This window comes from Nicotiana tomentosiformis, chromosome 8 (genome assembly GCF_000390325.3).
Source record: "Nicotiana tomentosiformis chromosome 8, ASM39032v3, whole genome shotgun sequence".
NCBI classification, from domain to species: domain Eukaryota; kingdom Viridiplantae; phylum Streptophyta; class Magnoliopsida; order Solanales; family Solanaceae; genus Nicotiana; species Nicotiana tomentosiformis.
In genome coordinates, this window is record NC_090819.1 from 61,550,815 (window position 1) to 61,578,324 (window position 27,510).

General features: G+C 37.1%; 1 protein-coding gene across 1 annotated transcript; it reads right to left on the bottom strand.

Moving 5' to 3' along the window:
* Nucleotides 1–16,641: 16,641 nt before the first annotated feature.
* On the bottom strand, nt 16,642–21,375 carry LOC104109947 (myb family transcription factor PHL11-like). Its single transcript, XM_009619350.4, has 6 exons — nt 20,876–21,375; nt 20,102–20,178; nt 19,949–20,012; nt 19,601–19,676; nt 19,347–19,416; nt 16,642–18,154 (listed from the first exon to the last, which is right to left on the bottom strand). The coding sequence occupies exons 1-6, from the start codon at nt 21,021–21,023 to the stop codon at nt 17,747–17,749; spliced, it is 843 nt and encodes a 280-aa protein (XP_009617645.1). The 5' UTR covers nt 21,024–21,375; the 3' UTR covers nt 16,642–17,746.
* Nucleotides 21,376–27,510: the final 6,135 nt, after the last annotated feature.

Genomic DNA, 27,510 nt, shown 5'->3' on the forward strand with positions numbered 1-27,510 from the left:
GATTGCAAGCTGCTAAGTGAAGGCCGCAGATGCAGTGAATTGCTCGCAAAAGCGAGAGCGCAGATGCGCGTGTTGGTCCGCAAATGCGGAAGTACTGGGCAGAATGTGTATAATTCGAGAGTTTGGCCATTTTTATCATATCTTGAGTTGTAGACTTCGGATTTGGGCGATTTTGGAGGGGTTCTTCACGTGTTGTTCTGAGGTAACAGATTACGTAAAGTGAGTATCCTTGACCTGAAACCGCGTCACTACTTCACCGAGGTTATTTAGGATACTTACGAAGTACATGGGTGAGTTATACTCATACTACACTTCTACACCTTGCGTGTAGATATTAGAGTTGCGTTGTTGCGGATGACAAAGGCTAATATTGAAGATGTAATTGTGTTCTAAATTTAATCTACCACTTGTTCTTGATAGTTTAGAATTTGAACTTATGTTTATGTATATTCAAACAGATATTGTATTTATTCTTCATACCAACTTTGTAAATCTAAATCTTAGTGAATCATGACTTGTACCACCAATCCTTGATATATTTTATGAAACTCAGCTATTTTTGTCACGACCCAAAATCCACCAAAGGTCGTGATGGCGTCTAATATTGCCGTCAGGCAAGCCAATGATGATTGATCAACTTAATTACTGATTTTTTGTATTTTAAAATCATAATTTTCCTTAATAAAATCGTATGAAATAGAATTTACACAACTACAATAACGAACAACCCATAGGAACCCCCAAAATCCGGTGTCATAAGTGCATGAGCATTTTTTAAGGAATACAATAATAATACAATATCTGCCTCAAATGTAATAAGACAGAATAAAATAAATAGTACAATGGAGACTCGGTGGACTGTGATGCGTAGCCTGGAATGCAGTTCACATGAAATCTCCTCAACAGTGCGCCTACGCGCCAAGGTGATCATTAATGAACCTGTCAGACCCTGTATATTTAGTGCAGAAGTGCAGCATGAGTACGTAAATCAACGTGTACCCAGTAAGTATCTAGCCTAATCCCGGAGAAGTAGTGACGAGGGGTCGACATCGGCACTTACTGTATTCTACCTTAACAGCTCAGAGAATGGCAGTTACTTCCAGTTACTTCTTTTAAAGCAATTACTAAAAGTAATTACTTCTTTTAAAGCAATTACTGTAAGTTACATAATCTTCCAATTACTTCTTTTTAAGTAAAAATTTCTAAATCTTGTACTCTACCTTAACAACTCAAAGAATGCCAAGTTTCATTATCAATTAAATAAGGAATACCATATAAGATGCCAAGCATCAGTGAGAAGATTAGCTCGTGAATGTTCGGTCAACTAGCGATATAACGCACGATTCTGCCGAGGTCGTTCGGCCCGATCCAGAATAATGTGTACACTGCCGAGGGTCATGCGGCATGAACCATAGATGCATCTATATACTTCCGAGGTGTTCGGCCCGCTCCACAAGAAAAGGAAGGAAGTTACCGAATTACGAGATGCGTACTTACAATACCGTACATGAGTACCAAATAGATATAATCTTTACCGTTTCTCAAATAACTCGCCCACAACGCAAAGTGTCAAAGCTTGTCCTGGTATACATATATTTATTTCTAAATAAATTTCATTTATAACTTTAATTAATTAAGCCAGTAGAACGAGTTAAAATAATTCAATTATCACATGATAAAGACCTAAGTCTACCCAGACATAAACATACTTTAGCTACGTACGGACTCTCGTCACCTCGTGCGTACGTAGAACCCACAACTAGTTGCACATAACAATAAATATCACATAAGGGTAGTTTCCCCCTCATAAGGTTAGACAGGATACTTACCTCACTTCGAAGTTCTATAACCGGCTCCAAAGCCTCTTTAACACCTCGAACCAAAGCCCGTCAATCCAAAACTATTCAAACAGTGTGCAACCCAATAAAAATATATTCTAATACCCATAATTAATCAATTTAAATAATTCTCAACCCCGTTCGAAAAGTCGATAAAGCCAACCCTTGGGCCCACGTGCCCGGATTCCAAAACTATTTGAAGATAAACTTTACCCATAACACCACGAACTCAAATATATGATTTATTCCTAATTCCATGTCCAATTTTTTGGTCAAAATCCAAAAATACTAATTTCTAGGTTTTCTACCAAAATCCCAAATTTCTACTAATTTCTATGCTTAAATCCATATACAAACTATGTATTTAACTTGTAATAGGCAGGAATCACTTACCTTGTGTTGCTTGATAACATCTCCCCTTGAAGCTCTCTAAAATCGCCCCAACCAAGTGAAAATGGAAGAAAACGGGCCAAATCCCGTTCTTAAAAGAAGACACTGCCCAGCCGCCACTTGACCACTTTTGCGGTTCCGCAGGTGTGGCAAAAATACCGTTTCTGCGGTACCCATTCAGCCTCCTTGCCTTCGCATCTGCGGACAAGACTCCGCTTCTACGGAGTCGCACCTGCGACTAAGAATCCACTTTTGCGGTCTCTCAAGTGCGGCACAAACCTCGCACCTGTGCCTCCAGCCTGCCTCACTCCCTACTGCTTCTGCGACCCCTGGGCCGCTTCTGCGGTCACACAGGTGCGGGAATTCCTTCGCACTTGTGGTCTCTTCCCATCTCCCTCCTAGCCTCTTCCTTAACTCCGCAGAAACGGTTACACCAGAACCCAGAATCCTCCAGCTTTTCCTTAACTCCAAAATTTGATATATTAACCATCCAAAATTCACCCGAGGCCCTCAAGACCTTAACCAATTATACCAACACGTCTCACAACATATTACGAACTTAGTCAAAGCCTTAAACCACGTCAAACAACATCAAAAATCATGAATTGCGCCTCAAATCAAACTTATAAATTTTCAAATTTCCAAATTCTATATCTTATGCCTAAACGTATCAAGTCAATCCGGAATGAATTCAAATTTCACACACGAGTCATAAATGAAATAACAAAGCTATTCCAAGGCTCGGAACCCCAAACAGACATCGATAACATCAAAATCCACTTCAAACCAAACTTATGAAGTTCTTAAACTTTCAACATGTTAACTTGCCATAATAAATGTTTAAATGCTCCCGAGTGATCCGATACTTAACCCGAATGTACGCCCAAGTCCGAATCATCATACGAACCTATTGGAACCTTCAAATCCCGATTCTGAGGTCGTTTACTCAAAAGTCAAATCTTAGTCAATTCTTCCAACTTAAAGCTTTCGAAATTAGAATTTTCTTTCCAACTCAATCCCGAAATTCAAATTCCGACCACACGTACAAGTCATAATACCTAAAGTGAAGCTACTCAAGGCCTCAAACTGCTGAACGGCGTGCTAGAGCTCAAAACGACCGGTCGGGTCATTACAATTTTATTCCTTGATTATTGATCATATTTTATTCGAGTTATGTTATTTATTATTTGGCTTACCTAGCGGGTTAAGTTAAGTGACATCACAATTTTGTGGGATTTTGGATCGTGACAAGTTGGTATCCGAGCTCTAGGTTCATAGGTTCTACGAGTAATGAGCAAATATCTAGTAGAATCTTGCGGATCGGTATGATTACGTCCATACTTATCTTCAAGAGGCTAAATGGTATCTAGGAAACTTCACCTTCTTTGTTTATATATCGTGCAGCTTTGATTTATTTTGAATTTTATATCTTCGATTCATTTCCATTCACTCGTATATGTTACTGAGCACTCGGTATCAGCTGTGCACCAACGGCTTGTGATGTCGTGGATGAGGTACGAGACATGTTTTTGTGTTGTAAAGGTAGGCCGGTCTGGAGGACTTGAGGTCATATTTAGACTGCAACCTGGGCTTGGCAGATTCAGTTTGGTAAGCATATAATATTGGGCTCTTATGTCCGGTAGTGCCCCTAGTAGGGAAATTGATGGTGCGGTGAGTGGTAAGATAGCTATATGGTGAGTATTATATGACTGAGAACTATGCATATATGGTTGGATATCACGAGAAGGATTTTCTTAGGATGCAAAGGGCTATGGATGCTTGATTTTTATCTTGATGTGTTGTATATTCTTAAGATATGGATGTGTTGGTGGATCTTTTAGTTGTTCATTTGAGAATAAAGTGGATACTTATATCTTGTTGACGAGTGTAGACTCTGGAAAATTAGTTGATTGCATAGTGGTTGCAACTATGGTAGGGTCATAGAGAGATGTCGGTTTGAGGCTAAGTAGGTAGGTTATCACCTGCGAGAGGGTTTGAAGTTGTGTAATTCTTATGAGATTTATATAAAGATATTTCCTTTTATCTAGTGGGATGTATGTGCTATGTTAGAGTTTGGATCGCATAAGGAAGTTCGCACGATTGTCACGAGGATGAGTACGCACATGGTGGATGATTTGGAAGGTGTGATGACTAGTGTTGCATTAGCTTATGAGGAGATTCAGTTGGATGGCAATGCAAGATCATGGCAGTTATGAAGGAAGAGTATTGTGGGTTATCATATGAGGTGTTTTATGGCTTCGAGCCAAACAGGGGAGTCTACTATCAACGATCAGATCGTATAGTAATGTGTTATACTAGTTTTTTGACTAAAGCTTATTTGTGGATCAATTATGACTTGAAGAGGATGACTTCAAGGATGATGTGATCAAGGAATTTGATGGATGCATGATGTAATATGCTTTATTAGTATATGAAGGTTGTGGAATGACTCAGGTTTCATACTCGTTATGGATGTAGTGTAAAGGAAGAGGGAATTCACTCGGTTGCTTAAAGATGGGGTTTCCTCTTAAAGTATCTATGTGATAATGGAGCACAAGTAATTCGGCATGTATTGGTTGTGCATTAGAGATTATAGAAGAGTGGATAACTCTCGAGAAGGTTCAAATGGGTTCAAGATCCATATATAGTATTTAAGGATTCTCGAATTTGTGTATAGATAAGATCTGAGATTTGCATCGAATGATGCCGAGACTTAAATTATTTCCATATAATTATTGATTTTACATTACAGTATTAGGGAGATAGAAGAAACATCTCTGAATTCATAGAAGGTCTCTTCAGAGCGGGCATCTCGGGTTACAATACTATTGGGTTCATAAGAGGGAAAAAAGTGGTTTACGAGTTCTGGGATGACGTGGTTTCATAGTGGGATCACTCGGGATGAGTCTTGATTGAGGTCCATAGTGTACTGGGAAAGACAAGTGTTATCTTGAAGGCAAGTCAAAAGGAATCTAAAGAAGTTGTGTCAGCTTAACAAGGGTTTAGATCAGCATAGTAATAAAAATGATCGATTCCTTTGGTATGATAGGGCTTTACAGGTGCTGTGTGGCAATACTTTTGGGTTTGGTAATCTGTGAGACTCAGTTGAGTTAGAGGTAATCAGTTCTGATGTTTTGGTTATGTGTAAATAGGTTTCGAAGAGTTCATGATGGTTTTGACTACGGCTCGAGGTTGATGTCTTCTACGAGTATAGAAGGTTTGTTGCATGTTGTGATGTTCTCCTGGATTTAGTTAAGTGTAAGGTTTCAGTTTGATGGAGTGTTTATCCTACTCATCAGTCAGAGCTGACGATGATATTCTTGTATTTTCATATTGTAGCATAGTAGATACGGAGAGCCGCGTGAGGCATTGAGATTGAATGGACAAGGTTGAGGTTCAGTTTTCAAATGAAGGTCATGAGTTCTAGACAACATGGATATTTCAGATGTTTGAGAGAATGATGGCACTATTTGTTATCGCCTGAGAAGGGTGTGTATTGTAGAAGATGAATTGTGTTTTGACTTGTGGATGCTTGACTGGTACTACAAAGATCGCATGGTTAGTAACCATTGATGTTCAGGTTTTGCTACTTGACGTGGAAGATTTATGAGAGTGCTTCTCATGAGGTGATTGTGTGTGAGTGATGTATTAGCCATTTGAGCGGGAGAACTGGAGATTCAGTTATGGAGATTCTTGTAGTCTTGAGGTTTAGAGACTAGATGTTCTCAGAGGCAGACTATTCCTTGGTTGCGGACTATGGGAGTGTGTTCAGGGTTAGACAACTGATTGTATGTGTTATGAATAGGTCACATTGGACTTTTGGAAGTATATTTACTGTCACGGCCCTAAACTCAAACCTGTCGTGATGGCGCCTATCGATGGTACTAGGCCAGCCGACTCCCACAATACTACAAAAATTCATTCACAGATATGCCAAAAGGCGTCTTGTATAGCAGAATTTCATAAAATAAACAAGGGTTGAACTCAAAAATAGAAATGTGGAATGAAAAGCCCCAATCATCGGAGTGTCACTGAGTCATGAGCAACTACTAAAAACTGGTCCGACAATAATAAGACTAACATAGTCTGGGAAAAATCCAAAATACAACTAAGGGGGAGATAAAGAAGGAGAAAACAGGGTTGCGATCGCCAGGCAGCTACCTTGCTAACACCAATGATCAGCTACAGGAATATCAGCAGCCGCTACCGTGACCAAAAATGCCTGGATCTGCATACAAGGTGCAGGGAGTAACGTGAGTACACCAACTCAGTAAGTAACAGAAATTAATAAAGGCTGAGAAGTAGTGACGAGCTAAATGCAAGTACCATTTATATCACAAAAATTTAGTAAAGTGCGGCATGCTTTGTAACCAGAGTTTAAGTCAAATCAGCTTGTTTAAACCAAGTTCAAGTAAATCAATTATAAATATCTTTCAACAGTTCTCAAACAAGGACTCAAAGCAAATATGAGCTTGGATGATGAAATCATATACTGCCCCCTCGGGCTAACATCACTCAGTCCTCCCAATCACTCCAACCTCACAATCACTCATGCCTCACCATCACTCATGCCTCATAATCGCTCAGCACTCGGCACTCGGCACTCGCACTCAGTAGGTATATGCGCTCACTTGGGGTGTTTAGACTCCGGAGGGGCTCCTACATCCCAAGCGCTATAATCTGCACGGATAACTCACGTGTTGCACGAACAACTCACGTGCTATAATATCATATCAGAATCTGTACGGACAACTCACGCGCTAAGGTACAATACCTCAGAAACAGGCCCTCGGCATCACTCGGTCATAAACTCTCCAGTCTCTCGGGCTCTCAGAAATCAAAGAAATCAGCCTAAACAACATTAACATGATGCAACAAATAGAATAACAGAGACTGAGCTATGATGTAAGAATACATGAATATGACTGAGCACGGGATATCAACTAAAGCAGTGAGAGGACAGCAAGAAACGACCTCTAAGGGTCCAAACAATACTGGCATAAGGCCTAGACATGGTATCTAGCATGATTTACAGTAAATCTTTCTAAAGCACATAAAGAGCATATAGCTACAACAGGTTGTTCAACTTTACAGTTGCTACGGGACGGACCAAGTCACAAATCCCCAATGGTGCACGCCCATCACCTAGCATGTGCGTCACCTCCAAATAGTCACATGACACAAAAGTCTGGGGTTTTTCATACCCTCAGGACTAGATTTACAACCGTTACTTACCTCAATCCGAGCAAATCTCTACTCCGCAATGCCCTTGCCTCTCGAATCGGCCTACGAGCGCCCCAAATCTAGCCACAAGCAGTACAATACCATTAATATATGCTAAAGGAATTAATTCCACAAGAAAACTACTAAATTAGACTCAAAATCCGAAATTGGCTCAAACCCGGCCCCCGAGCCCACGTCTCAGAATCCGACAAAAGTCACAAAACCCAAAAGTCTATTCACTCACGAGTCTAACCATACAAAATTTATCAAAATCCGACATCATTTGGTCCCTCAAATCCTCAAATTACACTCTCCAAAATCCCAAGCCCTAACCCCCAATTTTCACTTCAAAACCCCACTAATTAGATAAGAAATCAACGGGAAAGCACCATAGCTAAGAGTATTAGAACTCAAGTAACTTACCTCTGTGAAAACCCTTGAATCCCCTTCAAATATCACCCCAAAATCTCTAATGTCCAAGTTAAAAATGGTGGAAATGAGCAAAAATCACGAAGTCCTCAATTTATACATTCTGCCCAGTGAAACCTCACATGCGGCCCCTTTTTTCGCTTCTACGATGCCGCACCTGCGGAATTTCCATCGCAGGTGCGGAACTCACTTAAGATCCCTGGTTCCGCATGTGCGGCCAAATCTCGCACCTACGAAAGCGCACTTGCGCATCTCCCTCCGCTTCTGCATCACCAGCCAAATTCCTCCTCTCCGCATTTGCGCCCCATGTCTTGCAACTGCGGGCTCGCAGATGCAACAGCCTTCTCGCACATGTGGTTCAACAACGCACATGCGCCCCATAATCCGCTTCTGCGACCATCGCAGGTGCGGGAACTTCGTCGCACCTGCGCCTTCTGCGCAGCTCCTCCAATCTCGCATCTGCAATCTCCCGCTCGCTTCTGCGGGCTCGCACCTGCGATGAGACATCTGCAGGTGCGATTATGACAGTTGAGTTCAACTTCAGCAATTCCTCCAATTTCCAAACTTGTTCCGTTAATCACCCGGAATCATTCCGAAGCCCTCGGGACCTCAACCAAACATACCAACATATCCCACAACATCATACGAACTTAGAAAAATTATCAAATCACTCAAAACAACATCAAAACACCAAATTATACTCGGATTCAAGCCTAAGGATTTCTAAACTTTCGAATTCCACCAACGATGCCGAAACCCGCTAAACCACATCTGAATGACCTCAAATTTTACACACAAGTCAAAAATAATACCACGAACCTATTTCAACTTTCGGAATTTCATTCTGGCCCCGATATCAAAATTTCCACTACCGACCAAAATCGCCAAAATTCTAACTTTTGCCAATTCAAGCCTAATTCTACCACAGGCCTCCAAATCTCATTCCGAACACGCTTCCAATTCCAAAATCACCTAACGGAGCTAACGAAACCATCAAATTCAAATTCGAGGTCGTTTACATATAAGTCAATGTCCGGTTGTCTTTTCTAACTTAAGCTTTTACTTTAGAGACTAAGTGTCTCAATTCATTTTGAAATCACTCTGTACCCAAATCAACTAACCCGACATATCATAATATGGCTGAAGAACACAAAAAGAAGAATAAATAGGGGAAACGGGGCTATAACTCCCGAAACGACCGGTCGGGTCGTTATATTTACCTATTTTGGGATGATCAAAATTGATTTTGGATCCCATTGGCATGCACAATGAGAATGTGTATTCTACATTGAGTCAGGTTTTCTTACTCTTGTGCAGCATTTACTATGGGTGTGTCATCGGGCGGAATGAATGTTAGTCATGTTCTGATCTGTTTCATATGTTACTCTCTTATGCTATGATGGGTGGCTACTTGATTATTCACATGCCCGTTTTGGTCCTATTTAGGCCTTATGGCGATATAAGCGAGATGGCTCATGTGATATTGATTTGCTTATTTCACCGTAGTAGTGCTTGCCTTGTTCGTAACGAGTATGTTATCCATCTCCCCATGGTTATGTTATGCACTTTATTTGTTTGTTATTAATACACGTGGGTTTGGTGAGTACGAGAACTAAGGCTTATAGGTATCCCCAATGCGGATTGGTATGATGTTGGATTAGGTTGCACGCCGCAACAGAGTTATATTTGGATATGATTCCTTGTGATTATTCAGTGTGTTTTGTTTATCCCTTGTGGGATGGATTCATAACATTGTTCTTTGTGGTTGTATCTGTTAGACTTGTTGGACATTTCTCTTATTTGATTTTCTTTCTATTATGGATCACATTTGAGATGTTTCTTATTTGATGCACGGAGTGTGTCATATTTGTCTCTAGGTGGAATTTGGTGTGGCATGTCGGTCGAGCAGATTGTACTGGGTGAGATGAGATTATTAGACCTAGAATTAGTGCAATCGGATTTGGATAAGGTCTGTTTGGAGAATAATATCATTAGTCAGGTTAGAATTTGGAAATGGTTCTTGTCGGGCGAGAGAACTCCACGATTTGTTGATTTGATGGGTGGTTATGAGTTTGATGCATTTCTTTCATCATTGGCAGTGTTGAAAAGGTTTGGAACAAGATTTTATTTGATATAAGGTATGCTACCGGTACCGGACATGGAATAAGCAGCCATTATTGTCGGAAGATGTTACTACGAGTATATGATATATATGATACATCATGTGATTATATTTAGGTATTGTTTCATCTTGTTAAGATTGATATAGTATATATCAACAAGAACCAGATCTTGGGGGAAGTTCCGGATAGTGAAATTTGGTTCAAGGGCTTATGAGCCAAGTTTGAAGGAAGAATCTTCAGTCAGGATGGTGTTATTGGCTTATATGGATTGTGGTGATATGATATCACCCATGGGTATATGTATGGTGAGTTTATACAATGGTTTGATGGCTTTGGAATGACTCTTGGCACGTTCTAGACGAACGTATGTTTAAGTGAGGGAGAATGTAAGGACTCGATCGGTCATCTTGAGTTCTAGCATTTCGTTATGTGATTTTATACTTTAATTAGCTTCATATGGTGTACTATAATTTGCATGTATATCTGGTTTTAATTTTTGAGTGGTTTGAATTGATTTGATAGAGTGATTCTCAATTTGGAAGTTTTAAGTTAGAAGAGTTTACCAAGGTTTGACTTTTGAGTAAACGATTTCGGAATCGAGATTTGATGGTTTCAATAGATTTTGTATGGTGATTTTGGAGATGAGCATATGTTCGAATTTGAATTTGGGTGTTCGTAGGAGGTTTTGGCTAAATTTGTTAAAAGTTAGCAATTTGAAGAATTTGAGAGTTCATAGGTTTGATCGAGAGTTAACTTCGATATTATCAGACTCCTATTGTGATTTTGAAACCTTGGATAGGTTCATTTGGTTGATTGGAACTTGTGTTCAAATTTTGATCATTATTCGGAATGTCTAAGTGTGATTCCGACGCATTCGGCAAAGTTTTAAAGTTTGATAGTTAAGATAATAATTTGATCTTTGATTCTTGGTTTGAATGGTATTTGTGGTGTTTTGAGTCTTTCGATAAGCTTGGATTAGGTATATGTAATATTTCGTATGATTGGACAGGGTTTTAAGGGGCTTCGGTGTATTTCGGGTTGATTTTGGGCCATTTTGGAGTTGCATGGCATTCCTGGTTCTGATGCATCGCACCTGTGGAGGTTTGATCGCAAGTGCAGAGTCGAACTTGTGTTAGGTTGGCCGCTTTTTGTGATGTTGGGTTGGTACTTCGTTGGTCGCACCTGCGATGTTGTAGCACGAATGCGGAGGTCGTTTATGCATTTGGTTTCCCTAGAAGCGGACATTGCTTTTGCGACAGGTTATACGCACCTGCGGGGGTTCTGGCGACCGAGGGAGTATCGCAGATGTGAAAATTGGCTCGTAGATGTGAGCATATGCTCCGCAGAAGTGGAATCCCTAGCAGCTTATTATATTTCGAAGGTTTTTTGATTTCTCATATTTTATTTTTTGGAGCTCGGTAAGATGCGATTTTAGAAGAGATTTTCACTACTACTTTAAGGGTAAGTAATTTCTACTTAGATTCTATTATATCTTATTTATCCATAGATTTATACACTAAGAACATGGCATTTTGAAAATTTAGGGTTTTTGCCTAATCTTTAAGAGAATATATTTTGGGGATTTGGTACTGATTTGGACTCAGTTTTGGAATATAATCACATATTTGGACTTGGCAAGTTATGGGTCATCAAATTTTGGTATTGGTTCAGGTTTCGGGCACGCGGGCTCGGGTTGACATTTGTTGAATTCTTGGGAATTCTTCAAAGATCAAAGATTTATGGATTGGGATCGCTTTCTATAGCATTGTTTGACTTCCTTAGTTGGTGATTGGCTTAGAATTACATGATTGAAGGGCTAGAGCGAGGTTTCTATGCGATTTGAGGTTGAAGGCTAGCTCAGATGAGGTAAGTATCTTGCCTAATCTTGTTGAGAGAATAACCCTTAGGACATGATCTTATTTGTCTAATTGGAATATGTGAGAAGTGACGTATATGCAAGGTGACGAGTGTATATACGCGTGCTATGTATAATTCATGACCGGAGTAGTCTTTAGGATGTACCATGTCTTAATTTGGATAATGTGCTTCTTGTTATTATGCTTTATATGTTTATATGACTAAGTGAACTCCGTAAATTCATGCTAAAAATCATGTATAGGATTGATTTCCCTATTCAAACATGATACTCATTGTGTGTGGCATAACCGCCTATTCTGAGTTGTAGTCATACACTTTGCACATGCATACACCTTCGCATGTTATTTTTCTTAGTCCATGAGTATGTGATGTGATATCCGTTATTCGTATATATGTGTTCTTGTATATGCTTTCTGTGTGATGGACTGGATTGCTAGAACGTGAGTTATTTGTGTGGTTGTTATGATTATGACATGTGAGTTATTCGTGCAGTGATTATTTTTATGGCAAGTGAGTTGTCTGTACAGCGTGTGGATAAAGATATATCCCCCTAGAGTCACCCTCTCATGTTTCTCTCTTGATGGTGTACATGCAGGTTGTGAGAAATCGACGGGTTTTTAGTTGTCGTGGATTATGGAAAATTGATCATTGGTTGGACTTTGCATCTCTTCTCTATTTGCAAACTCCTTGGATGTATACATGAGTTTTACTGCATATTTTCTCTATACACTAGCTCCGAAATGTACACATGCCTTTTATGCATATCTTTTTCATATGCTACTTTAATCAATGAAATGACTCACGGTACATATCTTCTTTATATGTTGATACGTATAACTTGACTTGATATTTTATGCAAATATTCTCTACATGCAATGGTTGACGATTATTTGATATTTCATGCATATCTTCTCTATATGAAATCTTCGATGATTTTAATGATGTTATATGCATATCTTCTCTATATGTTGAGCTGTAAAACTAGTACAGTACTTGTGCATATCTTTTCTATATGCAATTGTTGACGTGTTATCTGATATCAAATGTGTATCTTCTCTATATGTTGAATTGTTATAAGACTTTTGCACATCTTCTCTATGTGCACTAATTGGTTGTACATGTATTTTATGCTTAGATTTCGATTATGTTGATGGGTACATGTATATGTTGTTAAGTTGTACATATTACATAAAGTGAGTATCCCTAACCTGAAACCTCGTTACTACTTCGCCAAGATTAGTCAGGGTACTTACTGAGTTCATAGGGTCGGTTATACTCATACTATACTTATGCACATTGCGTTCAGATATTGGAGCGGAACTATTATGGGTGACGAAGGCTAACATTGAAGATGTACTCGTGTTCTAAATATAAGCTACCACTTATTCTTTGTAGTTAAGATTTGTCCTTCTATTTATGTATTCAAACTAATGTTATATTTATTCTTCCTATCAGCTTTGTAAATCTAAATCTTAGTGGCTCATGACTTGTACTACCATCCTTGAAATATTATATGAAATTTAGCTATTTTATTCCTTGATTATTGATGATATTTCATTCAAGTTGTGTTATTTGTTATTTGACTTACCTAGCGGATTGGGTTAGGTGCCATCACGACTTGGTGGGATTTTGGATCGTGGCAGACTATTAAGCCTAATTTAAAGATTATGTTAAGGGCCAAAGGTATCAATTATTTTGAAAGGGCCAAAGATGTCAAATTTAATGAAATATTTTGGAAGTCTAATGTAAATAAGAAGGTATTGGCCAAAGGTTCTTAATACCCAAAACTATACATATTGGTATAGGACAATTATCGTAATATTGCTTGGATAATTAGATAGTCTTCCTTGGTTGGAATTAATGAAAATGAATGTTGACCCACACGACATTATAGTAAGGTGGCTTAACCAATCAGGCAGAGATCGAACTCTATGCCATACATACGGTGGTTTGGTAATTATGTCGGTAACTAATGAACTTCCCGCCAAAGATCTAGAGATATGCAGCTTCTAAACTCAAGTCCCTTGAAATTGATATATTTGAGTCATTTATTAAAAAAATTATTCTCATTTCTTTCTTGTGTAATATTCTCGTTTAAGATTTCTTATAACACACATAAAGAAAAGTGGTTAAGCAATAAGCTTTCGATCACGTGTGTTCAAGAAGAGAATTTGAAACATTAGACACCTAAAAGTATTAATTTGGAGACTTTTGATAAGAAAAATGCTACAAAAGGCAAAAGTATTCTCGTGAAAAAGAATAGACGATAAAGACGTTTGTCATATTTTCTAAAAAAAAAAATGAACATTAGAAGAAAGAGTCTAAAGTACAAGAAAGAACTTTAGAACAAAGGCTAGTGTGCTTTCTTCTTCTTTTTCCAGCAAAAGCAAACATTCTTCTCCTGGGAACATATCTGCCCTTTCTTGTCTTTTCCTTATCACGACCACCAAATTAACATTCTCATACGTCTCATGTATCAACCTCTCTTCTTTGTGAAAATACATGATAAAAGTTGTATTAATTGACCAATAACTTATATGTCGTAAGAAATCTTAAACATACAATATTCTGCAAAAGAGAGTTAAGAATGAAATGCACAAGAAATGACTTCAACGTGTCAATCTCAATGGATTTAATCAAAATTTGCAGCAACATCTCTCATCTCCATAATATATATGTTATGGCATAGAACAACGTACTTATATAAAATCTCATCTTCATAATGTGTTCTCGCATAGAACAACTTATATAAAAAGTCATACTTGGGTGACTCTTCATAAGGGTGGATGTCTTATAATTAAAGCTTACAAAAATTATCATCAATTGCCAGTATGTGAACATTAATTTTATTGAAACCCCTAATACTCTCATTAATATGGGCTTTTATGGGCATCAAACTTAAGTGATCGGCAACTTTGTGAGAATCGGTAGTTCTTCACTTCGTGTTCAAGGAGTGCAAGGTCCAATTCCAAACACCCTAATGTGATAAGAACTTTCTCCTTTCACTCAAAATTATGTCACTGAAAAGCATAGGAATATTGTCTACTCCCATTAAAATTTGGCAGTATGAAAAGTTATAAAATTTTCATAACAAGAACACGCATATTTTGATCTATATATGAAGTACAAACCATCAAACTGAATTGTTTAGTATCGATTCAAGTAATTCTAGACCTCCTATGGCAGAGGTTGTAACTCATGCATAAAATTTACTTTTAACTTTAGAACACTAGTAAACCAAAATAGTACTAGAAAATCCATACATGTGGGCATAGGACAATTTTCAAACCAAAGATTTACTATCGTTCCAATTGATATTATCAAATAATTACCTTTCTGTGGAATTGGGATACCATTTTAATGTGTAATTAGACTAAATAGATGTCATTACAGATTAATCACTCAATTTTGTGGGATTCAAGAACTTATTTTACATCTCCTTTTATATCAAATACAGAAGATACATGGCAACTCCTAGCACAAGGCATAAAAAAGGTAATCAATTTAAATAAATATTGATTAGCTTTAAAATGGGCACATAAACTATAAGCATAATACTTATATGCCCCATAACAAAAGGTCAAAGTCATTTAACTAATCTTAGTCATTATAAGAAACTTTTAAATTAGTAAATAAACTATTTACAATCATCAAAACATTAAACATATGATGGACAAACAAATACGTAAAACGGGGATTGCACCAGGACTTAAACAAAAATTAGTCACTATTTTAAATCCACGTGTTCTTCTAAACAGACAAGATAATTCCAACTAAAGCTGGCGTGATTTAGTAACTAAATTAACCAAGATTAAGATATATCTTTGAATATATTAATTTTATGTGTGCTATATATGATAGGTGCCCTGTTTCATAGCTTGTTTGTCATAGCTTCTTCAATCCTAAAAGCATTTTTTTATTTTTAAAAAATACTTTTTTTTCAAAGTTTAAGTATTTGGCCAAGCTTTTAGAAGAAAAAAAAATATTTTTGAGGAGAAACAGAAGGAGTTTTGGAGAAGAAGAAAAAATAGCTTCTCTCCAAAGGCATTTTTGAGAAAAATACACTTAGAAGCAGTTTTTAAAAGTTTGGTCAAACACTAATTGCTGCTCAGAAGTGCTTTTCAAATTAATTAGCCAAACACAAATTATTTCTCACCAAAAGTACTTTTGAAAAAAGCACTTTCAAGAAAAAGCATTTCTCAAAATAAACTGATTTTTACAACTAGCGTCACCATTTCCCTGTACAACAAAGAGGGTGTTTGGCTAAGCTTATAAGTTGGTCAAACTGGCTTATAAGCATCTTTTAGCTTATCTACGCGTTTGGTAAACACTCAAAGTGCTTATAAGCTAAAATCAGCCATAAGTCATAAGCCGGTCACCCCCAACTTATGGCTTTTCAACTTATAAGCACTTTTAGTTTGACCAACACTTTTACTAGTTTATCCTTAATAATATTTTCTAATTCACAAAATACTTTTCCCAAAATAAATTTCTTAACTTTCTCTTCATTCCATATTCGTTATTAATTCTTTTCTTTACAAAGAAATTTTTAATTTATAATCTTTTGAAAAAGATTTAAGGGTATTTTAGTCATTTTAACAAAAGAATAGCTTATCAGCATTTTTTAATCAAACACATCAACTACTTATTATCAGTTTCAGCACTTCTATCCAAACACGTAAATGCTTATTTTAAAAATCAGTTTCAGCATTTAAAAAAACTTTTCAGCACTACAAGCTTATCAGCTATTTACAATTAGCTAATCCAAACGGGCTCAAATTCTCTTCCTTGCAACAAATGAAATCACTAATTAAATAGACAAATGACAATATATCTTGAACAGGAGCTTCATGTAACAAGTTATACTATGCTTCCTTGCACTTTTTTGAGTAAAACACAAAACTCTTTGACCTTGTATGAGTAGAAAAAAACTAAGACATTATGGATGTTTTTGGTACAAGGAAAATATTTTTCTGGATAATGAGTAGTTTTAGAACTTATTTTTTTATGTTTGGTTGATGAGTAAAATACTTTTTCTGAAAAATATTTTTTAGTGTTTGGTTAGAGAGTAGAAAATATTTTTTAGAAAAATAATTTTCTATATGCTACTCTACTCACTCACTCCCTCACTCCCCCCCCCCCCCCCCAAAATCCCCCTCTTTCCTGTGCTCCTCCTCTCCCCCTCTCAAAAATACCCAATGCTTTCAGGACTTTATTTTCTTCAAAAATTTAATTTTATTTTTTTAAATTCACACAAACCCAAATGAACTAATGTGTTGCTCTATTTTTTCACACAAGAACAACGTTGAAATTTGAGCTCCATAACTAAACAGAAATACTCTTTTTCTTGTTGAAACAAAACAAAAATACTCTTTCTACAATATGAAAAGTAAGTACTCAACTCATTTTATTGAAATGAAAGAAAATATTTTTTCTACATCATGAAAAGAAAATACTCATTTTGCTACAATTAAACAAAATATTTTTTCATCATAAAATTAAAGAAAGTGCTCATTTTGTTAAAATAAAATGAAAGAAAATACTTTTTTATATCATGAAAAGACGTTGAAATGAAAAAGAAAATACTATATTTACAACATGAAAAGAAAGTACTCTAAATAATATTTTTATTTAGGGTGGGAGGGTGAAAAGTCGAGGGTTGGGGTTGGGTTGGTGGGTGGGTGAGGGGTGGGGTATGGGTGGTTTTGGGGGGTGATGTGGGTGGGTTGGTGGGGGTTGGTAGGGATGAGGAATAGGGTTAGGAATGTTGAAAAAAAGTTTTGAAAAATGAGCTCACGAGTAAAATATTTTCCAAAACATTTAATAAGAAAACTAGAAAATATTTTCTTTCGTACCAAACACACCCTATATTTCCAATCTTCCATTTGAAAGTGGTTTGGCTTCCAATGCAGCTGAATTCATGCCAATAAAGTCATAGCTACTTCTGGAGTTCAGATCAAAACTAATGGAAGCTTCTTCAAGCTTGATATTCACATTGTTCTTTTGTTCTTCCTCCCTTAAGTATGTAGACGTTGGTAGAGCTTTATTAGTATCATCATCTGTCCTTTTACCTGCAACAGTTTCATCGCGATTGTCTCCATGCATGCAATCCATTAAACTTGACAGAGCTAAATTGAAATCTGTAAGCTGACTTGTTGCTTCTACAGAACTAGGAGAGTTCATATCAGTGGACAGACTCTTATGAGCTCTATCCATTATTGCTTGCAAGTACTTGCCCTGTGCCTCTATTCTCATTTGTAATTTTTGTTGAACCTTTAGTGCAAACAATATTTAGGTCGTTACAAGAAGGTTAAGACATAACCAAATGAAGAATTTACCTAGAAACTAAGTAAACAAAGGTCTAATAAATATAAAAAGGGAAGTCGAACTCCCTATATACGTCGTGTTCTATGGAAGGGCGGACTATGAGGTCTATCGCATGCAGTATTACCTTGCATTTTTGCAAAAGGTTGTTTCCACCATTTGATCCCATGACCTCCTGACCGTAGGGATGGCAATGGGGCAGGGCAAAGGGTTAATGGGGCAGAGCGGGGCAGGAGGCAGGGCGAGAGCAAGTTTGTATTTTATGTTATAAGATTTGTTGAACTGAGTACTTTTCGTTTATTCTACAGCTAAGCTTCCATAGCTCCAACCACACAGACCCAGTAGACATTAAGTAACAGCAACTAAAAATGGCAAATATGTGGTTCTCATACTAAAGAATTATGGATAATAACTAATCATTTGGTCTTGAATTTTAAGGCCAGATTAAAAATTTGAACAATCTTTTGATGTTACAATTTTTTTGATAATAAAATAGCAGAAATGCATAGGCTCTCAACTAATTAAAATCATATTTAATATAGCACATCTTAAAGAAACTAAAAAGATATTATTTCACATCTTAAAATATTAAAATTGTCTCAGCTCAAAAAATCAAATTGTAACATAGGCCATAAAAGAAAGAAAAAATATGAATTACTGGTATAAGATTTTTATCCACTTTTATTCAAGCTGAAAAATTATGTCATGAAATTGGAATGGTGCACTATTTTGAAGAAAAGAAGCCCAAAGAAGTCAGAAGATAATGTAGAACACTCAAAAGTGAAAAATAGAGGAGGAAAACTAAATGGGGCGGGGCCGGGCCGGGCCTAACGGGGCAGGGCAGGGCAAAATCAGGAAAAAGAGCTAAATAGGGCAAGGCAGGACAGGTTAAAATTTTGGCGGGTTGACACTTGCACCGCCCTGGCCTATTTACATCCCTACCTGGCCACACGGCGTCAAACACCAAGGCTCCCCTTCCCAATAAGTATGATATCAGAAGAACTAAAGTTTGATGATAGGGTGGCGTAAGGGAAAAAGAAAAAAAGAAAAAAAAGAATGCTTCTAGCAAATGAAGCTACAGCAGAGTCTGTTGTGCATGGTTTTTGCTCGTTAGGACTAGAAATAGAGCTAGAGAAGATACCTCAAGCTGCTCATGTAATCTATTCTGGACTTCAATCTGACACATCAGTGCCTGGCTGATTGGAACTTCTCTGTTCAGATATAAGCATCTATTAGCAAGACTATGGTTTCTTTTAAATCAAATAGGTTATGTTTTTAATTACCAATGTAGAATATTATTGCTCTCATTGAAAATACTATTTAGAGAGGCGAGTAATTAACTTAGTCTCACGGAGAGATTTTAGACAAGTGCAAAGCCATATTCCATGCACCTACCCTCGCATACTGTTCATGCTTGATGATGTGCTACTCGGTCCTGAGGAATGCAAACTAAACTGTCCGCAGGACTCCCCTGCCACCATTGAAAAACATAAGGCAATCATAAGGATTTTTTTCTTAAAGACTGGAATGAATGAAAGAGAAAATCTCAATATAAGAAAAGGATCATGTTAAACCTCTAGTTAACACCTATAGAAGAAGCATTACAAATTAAAATATACTATTTCCAGCCTTTGTTAGGCCATTTAAATGTTAAATATAGCACTTTATACAATTGTCAAGCCAGCAAATATGAATTTGTGAAAGGAGCTTTCAACTCAGTTTTCAAAATCGTCCAGAACTTACCAATATTCTCTCTGTTCTCTTCTGCTGCATTTTGTTTCTTGGCCTGCTGTCCAAGTCTATACTTCTGCATAATCAAAAGGGACAAAACTGCCTAATGTGTTTTCGATAGGGCAAAACGATTGAGGAATAGAGATGCAGAAGCCTGAATCCTACCTGCAAATGACTCTTCAAATGGTACAGTGTCAAGCCCTTCAAGCCCATTAACCTTAGTACTGATTTGGGAGTTGCTTCTGCAATTCATTGCCTTTTATCAAATCATGTTGAAGACTCTAAAATTGAAACCGCAAATGCAAAATATTGATAATCACTAGCACAAGCGCGAAAGTAAACCAAACATTTCTATCCCTGTGAAACTCAAGGTGAAGACATACTTCATTTAAGATGTAAGATATACTTGAAAATTGAAATCAATTACATAAGGAGGAGACAAAAGATGGTAAAAGTTTGGAAATATTTGCAAAACTGTGTAAGTACACTCCATTTAGGACATTGGCAGCCCCTTAAGATTTTGGTTTCAAATTAAGTTACAGAGAATCCGATCCTCTGAGTATGGTCTATTAGCAAAACTGTGTAATTAGTACACAATTCATTTCTCTCCAGAAAGCAGCATACAAATTGATAACTCAACCGAAAACGCAAAAATTCCCAACAAATGGAAAACATATGCAATGAAATCAATGTCATTGACAACCACATGCAACCAAAACTTATAGTGACACCCCACTATATATATATATTTAACTGACATCACCCATTTACCCCCTTTATTATATTAGAGTAGTAAATAACCACAAAATTCTAAAAACAACAACAACAATTTGCTACTATACTTCAATTCAAAGCTACTTATTTGATTCTACTAAATTAAGTGCAAAAAAACAAAAGAGAGAGAGAGAGAGAGAGAGAGAGAGAGAGAACGAGACTGACTATCAGGTCCGCCAAGCTTAGTGACGGCATCAACAAAACGATCATGTAGATCAGGAGTCCACCTCAATCTTGGCTTTTGGTCCCTTGTCATCACCACCCCACCATTTTCATATCCATACCCCCTCTCCCCTCCTCCACCACTATACATCCTATCCACAAAGCTTTTTTAAATTGAATAAACGAAAGGACCCAAGAAAGTTACTTATCAACTACGAAAACTGTTCTAAGAATTTCCCAATAGGAAGCAAATGATCAGAGAAAATGCAAAACCTTTTTGGTGATAAAGCTAAGGAAAGAGTCAAAGTACTGGAGTTTTCTTTTGCAGAAGAAATGGTTGCTTTTGAAATGGGTGTATAATAATCCGTACATGCAGACGTGATAAAATTTAAAATTTTGCAGGAAAAAGGAATCTATTTTGATAAAATAAAAACAACACGGAGAGGAAAGATCGGCGACGAATCTGAAGCAAACATATGCGCGCCGAAAACACACGTATTTTTTTAAAGAGGATGTAGGAGATCGATTCTGTGTTGCGCAGGTGTACGAATTACTCAACAGTCACTGACGATGATGGAGAAAATAGGAAGTTTGGAAGTGGGCCCGGTACTGACACGTAGAAAGGTGACACGTAAGCGAGAATATTCGCCGACGAATGAGGAAAAGGGAATATTCGTACACTCACGTGCCACGTCCTCCCAAATACTACCAATAAGTCATTTAGATGCAGATGTGTGAATTTATTTCAAAGACGACAAGAAAATGTTTGGCCTAACTATGACTTATAAAAAGGATTAAGCGGTCGTTGCAAATATAATCTGGTTTATAAGTCCGGAGTCGAATTTCACAGAGAACTAAGGTTTAGCTACAACTGTTTAATATTGCAAAGAAACACAAGTTCAAATAATTTCTAGTTATAAAGATTTGATTTTTATTTCTACTAATTAACTTGCAAATATTATAAAGCAGTAAAATTATCAACTAACATGGATGAAATTCTAGACAAGACTAAGGAAGTCTAGAGTTATGATTTCCCCAATTGTCGGAATCTTTTCCGCTACGTTTCCTATAAATTTGCCTAAGTCTTCTCTACCGATCATGAGCACTCTAACTGTCGTAACTCTCTCCCGAGTAATTACCACAATTTACTAGACATATTCTCCCGAATTACGCTAACTGGCATTAAGTACAGCTCACTCAGATCGCACCAAGGTTTCATTATCCCTAATCCCACCTTTAAACCTCCGTATTGATCCCTCATATACGTTTAGGAGTGATGTTGTTCAACAACTACCTAAATATATAATCTCTCCCGAATAATACATACTAAATAGGCACAGCTAATTGAGGGTCCTTCAATCAACCACAAGAATAATATAGTTGAACAAATAGAAAAAATACTATGGCAAATCTATATTAACGTAACAAGAAAATCATCCTTCAATAGGTTCCATCAAAACCCTAGATTAGGAAGTTAGCTACTCATACTCATAGTAACAATATCCCAAATATTTTGCATAATTAAAATACAGAGTAAAGATAAAAAGATGAAGAAATAGATGATTCTAACTCCCAAGAGGTGATTCCACCAGCTCTCCTTGCCTTTGGCTTCCAGCCTCTGGCTGCTGAAAAACGTCTCCAAGTGGTATTTTTAGGTCTATTTATATGTGTAGAAGAAACCCTAAACATGTGGGCCGAGTCTTAGTCAAACCCGGAACGAATTAAGTCTTCAAAAGTCGGATTGGACTTGGCCTCAGGCCTGGTGTCGCCAGCCTGACGCTTGGAATTTGGCTGGCCTCGCCAGGCTAAAGCCTGGTCCAGCCTGGCCTTAGGCTGGCCTCACCAGGTCTCTCCTTTTCACTGTTCTCGAGCACACTTTCAATATTTAAGTATCCATTCTGCTCTACTTTCATCTCCAATTCACTTACACATAAAATAGACTCCATTATGCACAAATAAAGTGTAATTTATCATTAAAGCATGTAAAATACAAGGCACATAATATACGAAACTATGGAATTATAGCCACACATCAATACCCCACACTTAAACATTGCTCGTCCTCGAGCAATCAAACTACACTTATTGATACGGCCTTATTAAGCAATTCTCCTAACTCATTGCACCAAGAATTTTTGAAATAGTTTAAGCACACAAGTGTGACATCCTCGCCTCAAGATTCGACTCACAAATACCATGCCTTATTCACAATTCACTTACTTACTCTGATATGGATGTCAACAACATTACCTTTTCTTTATGAATCATGTGCCCTCACCCAATCAAAGAGATTAGTTCCACACACAATAAATTTTAAGACCGTAGGAACTCAAGATAGGAAGAATTCACTCGCTCTTAGAAATAACATTCATATGCTACAAAAGATGCACCATAGGCTTGCCCGTAGTGTAATACTCTACTAATCGAGTTCATTCAGTCTAAGATCAAGTAAGACTTTCATTGGTTGTAATGTAGGCTGCGGGTCGGGTAGGATACATTTGGATATGAGTGACTACACCTCCCTTAAGCACTTTAATACATATACTTTAACACACATCCCATACTTATGTCAAACCATAACTCCACCTTCACCTCAATATATTAACTCCATATTTCTTTAAGCACAATTACATCAAGAGTCACCACTATCAAGGGATATTTTTCACAGCAATACAACTAATTTTTCGTTTCTTTCTTTTTCAATTCAAGTGACTCTTACTTTTTCAAAACAGTGCACCTTTCTCCTTATTTCATTAGTTCCACACCAAAGTCGAACCAACCACCCCACACTTTAACTTTTACAAAGTTCATAACAATTCAAGTGCTCATGAGAGGTGAAAAGGTTTAAATATATGGTCGATTAAAACAAAGGGGTATGACTTGTAATGTGGTTACTAAAGAAATAAGATTATAGGCTCAACGGGGTTAACTACGGTACATAATATTTAGGTGGGTAAACTTTATATATCTTCTTAACAAAGAAACGCTTATATCACTTCCTAGACTGAATAATACTACTATTTTACTTTGCAAATACATGGGGTAAGTTTTAGACATCAAATACAATGCATAGAATACATGCAAAACCTTACACATATATGGCACATAACTCACTCAGGATTGGTTTCATCGCGACATTCCAGTCAAAGCAGTTAAGCAAATTAGGAATCTACGATTTAAGGTACTTATGCGAGAGTCAAAATCCGAGCCTAAGGTCACAACCATAGTACTAACTATTCTCAAGGCATAACAAAGCTAAGAGATATTACTTTAATTCAATTCATGGCACAATGGTTCCTATTCCTAAAAACAAATAAAACTACCTACACCTGGTTCAAACAAAACCATTGGAAAAGAACCGCGGTACAAAGAAAAACCAAGGAGGAATTGCTACACTACCTAACAAAAGAAAATCTTTTTGTCTTTTTTCTTTTGACTTAAATCCTTCAAGAAAATTGTCTAATAGATCCATCGTCAGGAAAAGTCCAATCTTTTCTATTTCTGTTCTCTAAAAATAAAAATTCAATTAAACTAACATAATTAAAATAGCATAGAAAGTCACCTAGACAATCTCCTCACCCCACATTTAAAATTGTGCATTGTCCCCAATGCACATCATAACTAATAAGAGGGTAAAAGAGACTCCCTGGTAGGCCAAAGGCCGAAGCACTAGCAACTCATGGGGTACTCAGACTTCTCCCAGGCTTGGTCCTTCGTACGGGTACCTCATACTTAGTTCCAACCATCTGGTTTGCTGTTGCATCCTTCCAATAGCTTTGCTTTTCATGCTCCTAGAAAAGCAAAAATCGACACTACAAAAATAATAAATAAAAAATAAAATAAAGCAGTAAAGCTGGGTTTCCTCCCAATAAGCGCTTAATTTAACGACACGAATCACTTTCTGCCTCCACTTTGAACTTATGAATTGGACCCCAAGTTTTGATTCTGCTCTATGATCATACTCCTGGGGTGGTGGAATGAATATAACTGGCCCAAGGAAACAATGTAGTATTCTGCACTTCTTGGCCTTTAGATGAGGTGTGTAATTCCGACTTTCTGGCAAGAAGAATTCCAGAATGTAGGCACCTTGTTCCTCATTCCTTGACTCCTCAAGTGGCCCGGATGACTCTATTTTCATATCATCATCTACGCACAATGTGGAAAAGTGCTTGGAGTAAGGACAAATGCGCTCAAACTGAAAATGTACAGTCTTATCCACATCCTTTTCATGGCAAAACCTAGAATCAATTAAAATTGTATCTGTAAGGTCCTCAGTTGACTCCAGTACCAATTCTTCAACATCGACATCATCAAATTCTAGTTGGTTGGTTTGGTCAAATTCTACTATCAACTCCTCCATTATAATGGCAATTTTTACAGCCCATTCATGCTCTTCTTGGCTATTATCCACAATATAAGCTTGTTTCACTTTACAAGGTTCACTTAGTTTATTAGCTTGATCCTCCAAATTGTGAATAGTTGCCTCTTGTCTTTGTATCTGCAGAAATTTCTCATCATATTGTTCCATGAGGCCCTTTAACATATCTTTGATCTCCTTCAGGTCAGCTTCCCAAGATTCTTTGTTCTTATTCACTTCACATGAAAATGTAGAACCGTCAAAGTAAGGGGTTGGGGGAGGATAAGACATATAAGCACAACCATGAAAGTGACCATCTTGACCACCATACATATCACACACATTCCACACATAAGATTGAGTTGGTGCATATAACTCGCTCTCAGAAATATTTTGATAATTTTGCCATGGGTGGTTTCCTCCACAATATGCATAAGGAGGATCAAAAGTAGAATTACCAACATCAAAACTGTCATAATTCCAAGATGCCATGTTTCTAAAATTAACAAGTAAAACAAAAATAAAAAAAATCAAATACAAAAAAATAAAATAAAAGTTCAAACTTGCAACCTAGCAATACGTACACCTACAGCAATAAGTGTTTCTTTATCAACCTAGCAATGTATTTCTTTGCAATATAAACACATACAACTAAACCGTTAGTTCCCCGGCAACGGCGCCAAAATTTGATCACGCCCAACTATGCCTTATAAAAAGGACTAAGCGGTCGTTACAAATATAATCCGGTTTACAAGTCCGGAGTCGAATCCCACAGAGAACTAAGGCTTAGCTATAACTGTTCAATATTGCAAAGAAACACAAGTTCAAATAATTTCTACTTATAAAGATTTGATTTTTATTTCTACTAATTAACTAGCAAATATTATAAAGCAGTAAAATTATCAACTAACATGGATAAAATTCTAGACAAGACTAAGGAAGTCTAGAGTTATGATTTTCCCAATTGTCGGAATCTTTTCCGCTATGTTTCCTATAAATTTGCCTAAGTCTTCTCTACCGATCATGAGCACTCTAACTGTCGTAATTCTCTCCCGAGTAATTACCACAATTTACTAGACATATTCTCCCGAATTACGCTAGCTGGCATTAAGTACAGCTCACTCAGATCGCATCAAGGTTTCGTTATCCCTAATCTCACCTTTAAACCTCCGTATTGATCCCTCATATACGTTTAGGAGCGATGTTGTTCAACAACTACCTAAATATGTACTCTCTCCCGAGTAATACATACTAAATAGGCACAGCTAATTGAGGATCCTTCAATCAACCACAAGAATAATATAGTTGAACAAATAGAAAAAATACTACGGCAAATCTTTATTAACGTAACAAGAAAATCATCCTTCAATAGGTTCCATCAAAACCCTAGATTAAGAAGTTAGCTACTCATACTCATAGTAACAATATCCCAATTATTTTGCATAATTAAAATACAGAGTAAAGATGAAAAGATAAAGAAATAGATGATTCTAACTCCCAAGAGGTGATTCCACCAGCTCTCCTTGCCTCTGGCTGCTGAAAAATGTCTCCAAGCGGTGTTTTTAGGTCTATTTATATGTGTAGAAGAAACCCTAAGCGTGTGGGCCGAGTCTTAGTCAAACCTGGAACGAATTAAGTCTTCAAAAGTCGGATTGGACTTGACCTCAGGCCTGGCGTCGCCAGCCTAACGCCTGGAATTTGGTTGGCCTCGCCAGGCTAAAGCCTGGTCCAGCCTGGCCTTAGGCTGGCCTCGCCAGGCTAAAGCCTGGTCCAGCCTAGCCTTTGGCTGGCCTCGCCAGGTCTCTCCTTTTCACTGTTCTCGAGCACACTTTCAACGTTTAAGTATCCATTTTGCTCTACTTTCATCTTCAATTCACCTACACATAAAATAGACTCCATTATGTACAAATAAAGTATAATTTATCATTAAAGCATATAAAATGCAAGACACATAATGTACGAAACTATAGAATTATAGCCACACATCACTTGGTTAAGTATCTTTTCTGTACAAAGTTAAGTTTGTAATTCGTTTTTTTTGTCAAGTATCTTGGAATCTCCCACTTTAATCATAAAAACTTGACATTACATTCTTTCAATTGTCTTGTAACAACTTTGCAAAATCGTTATCAAAGAAGAAAATAAACAAAATTAGAACATGGAAGCATAGCATTAATCAAATTTTTTATTCTTTAGTATTTTGTTTTCCGTAATACTAAAAATAAATAAAAGTTTTCCTAATTTTTCTTTCTTATTTCCCGTTAATTTTTACGTAATTCAA

Excerpts from the sequence above, each read along its gene's own strand:
- LOC104109947 (XM_009619350.4), bottom strand. The coding sequence starts at position 21,023 with ATGTATAGTGGTGGAGGAGGGGAGAGGGGGTATGGATATGAAAATGGT. Across the intron at positions 19,417-19,600 it reads AGCATGAACAGTATGCGAGG|AGAAGTTCCAATCAGCCAGG; the intron begins GTAGGTGCATGG and ends ATATCTGAACAG. Across the intron at positions 18,155-19,346 it reads GATTACATGAGCAGCTTGAG|GTTCAACAAAAATTACAAAT; the intron begins GTATCTTCTCTA and ends TTTGCACTAAAG.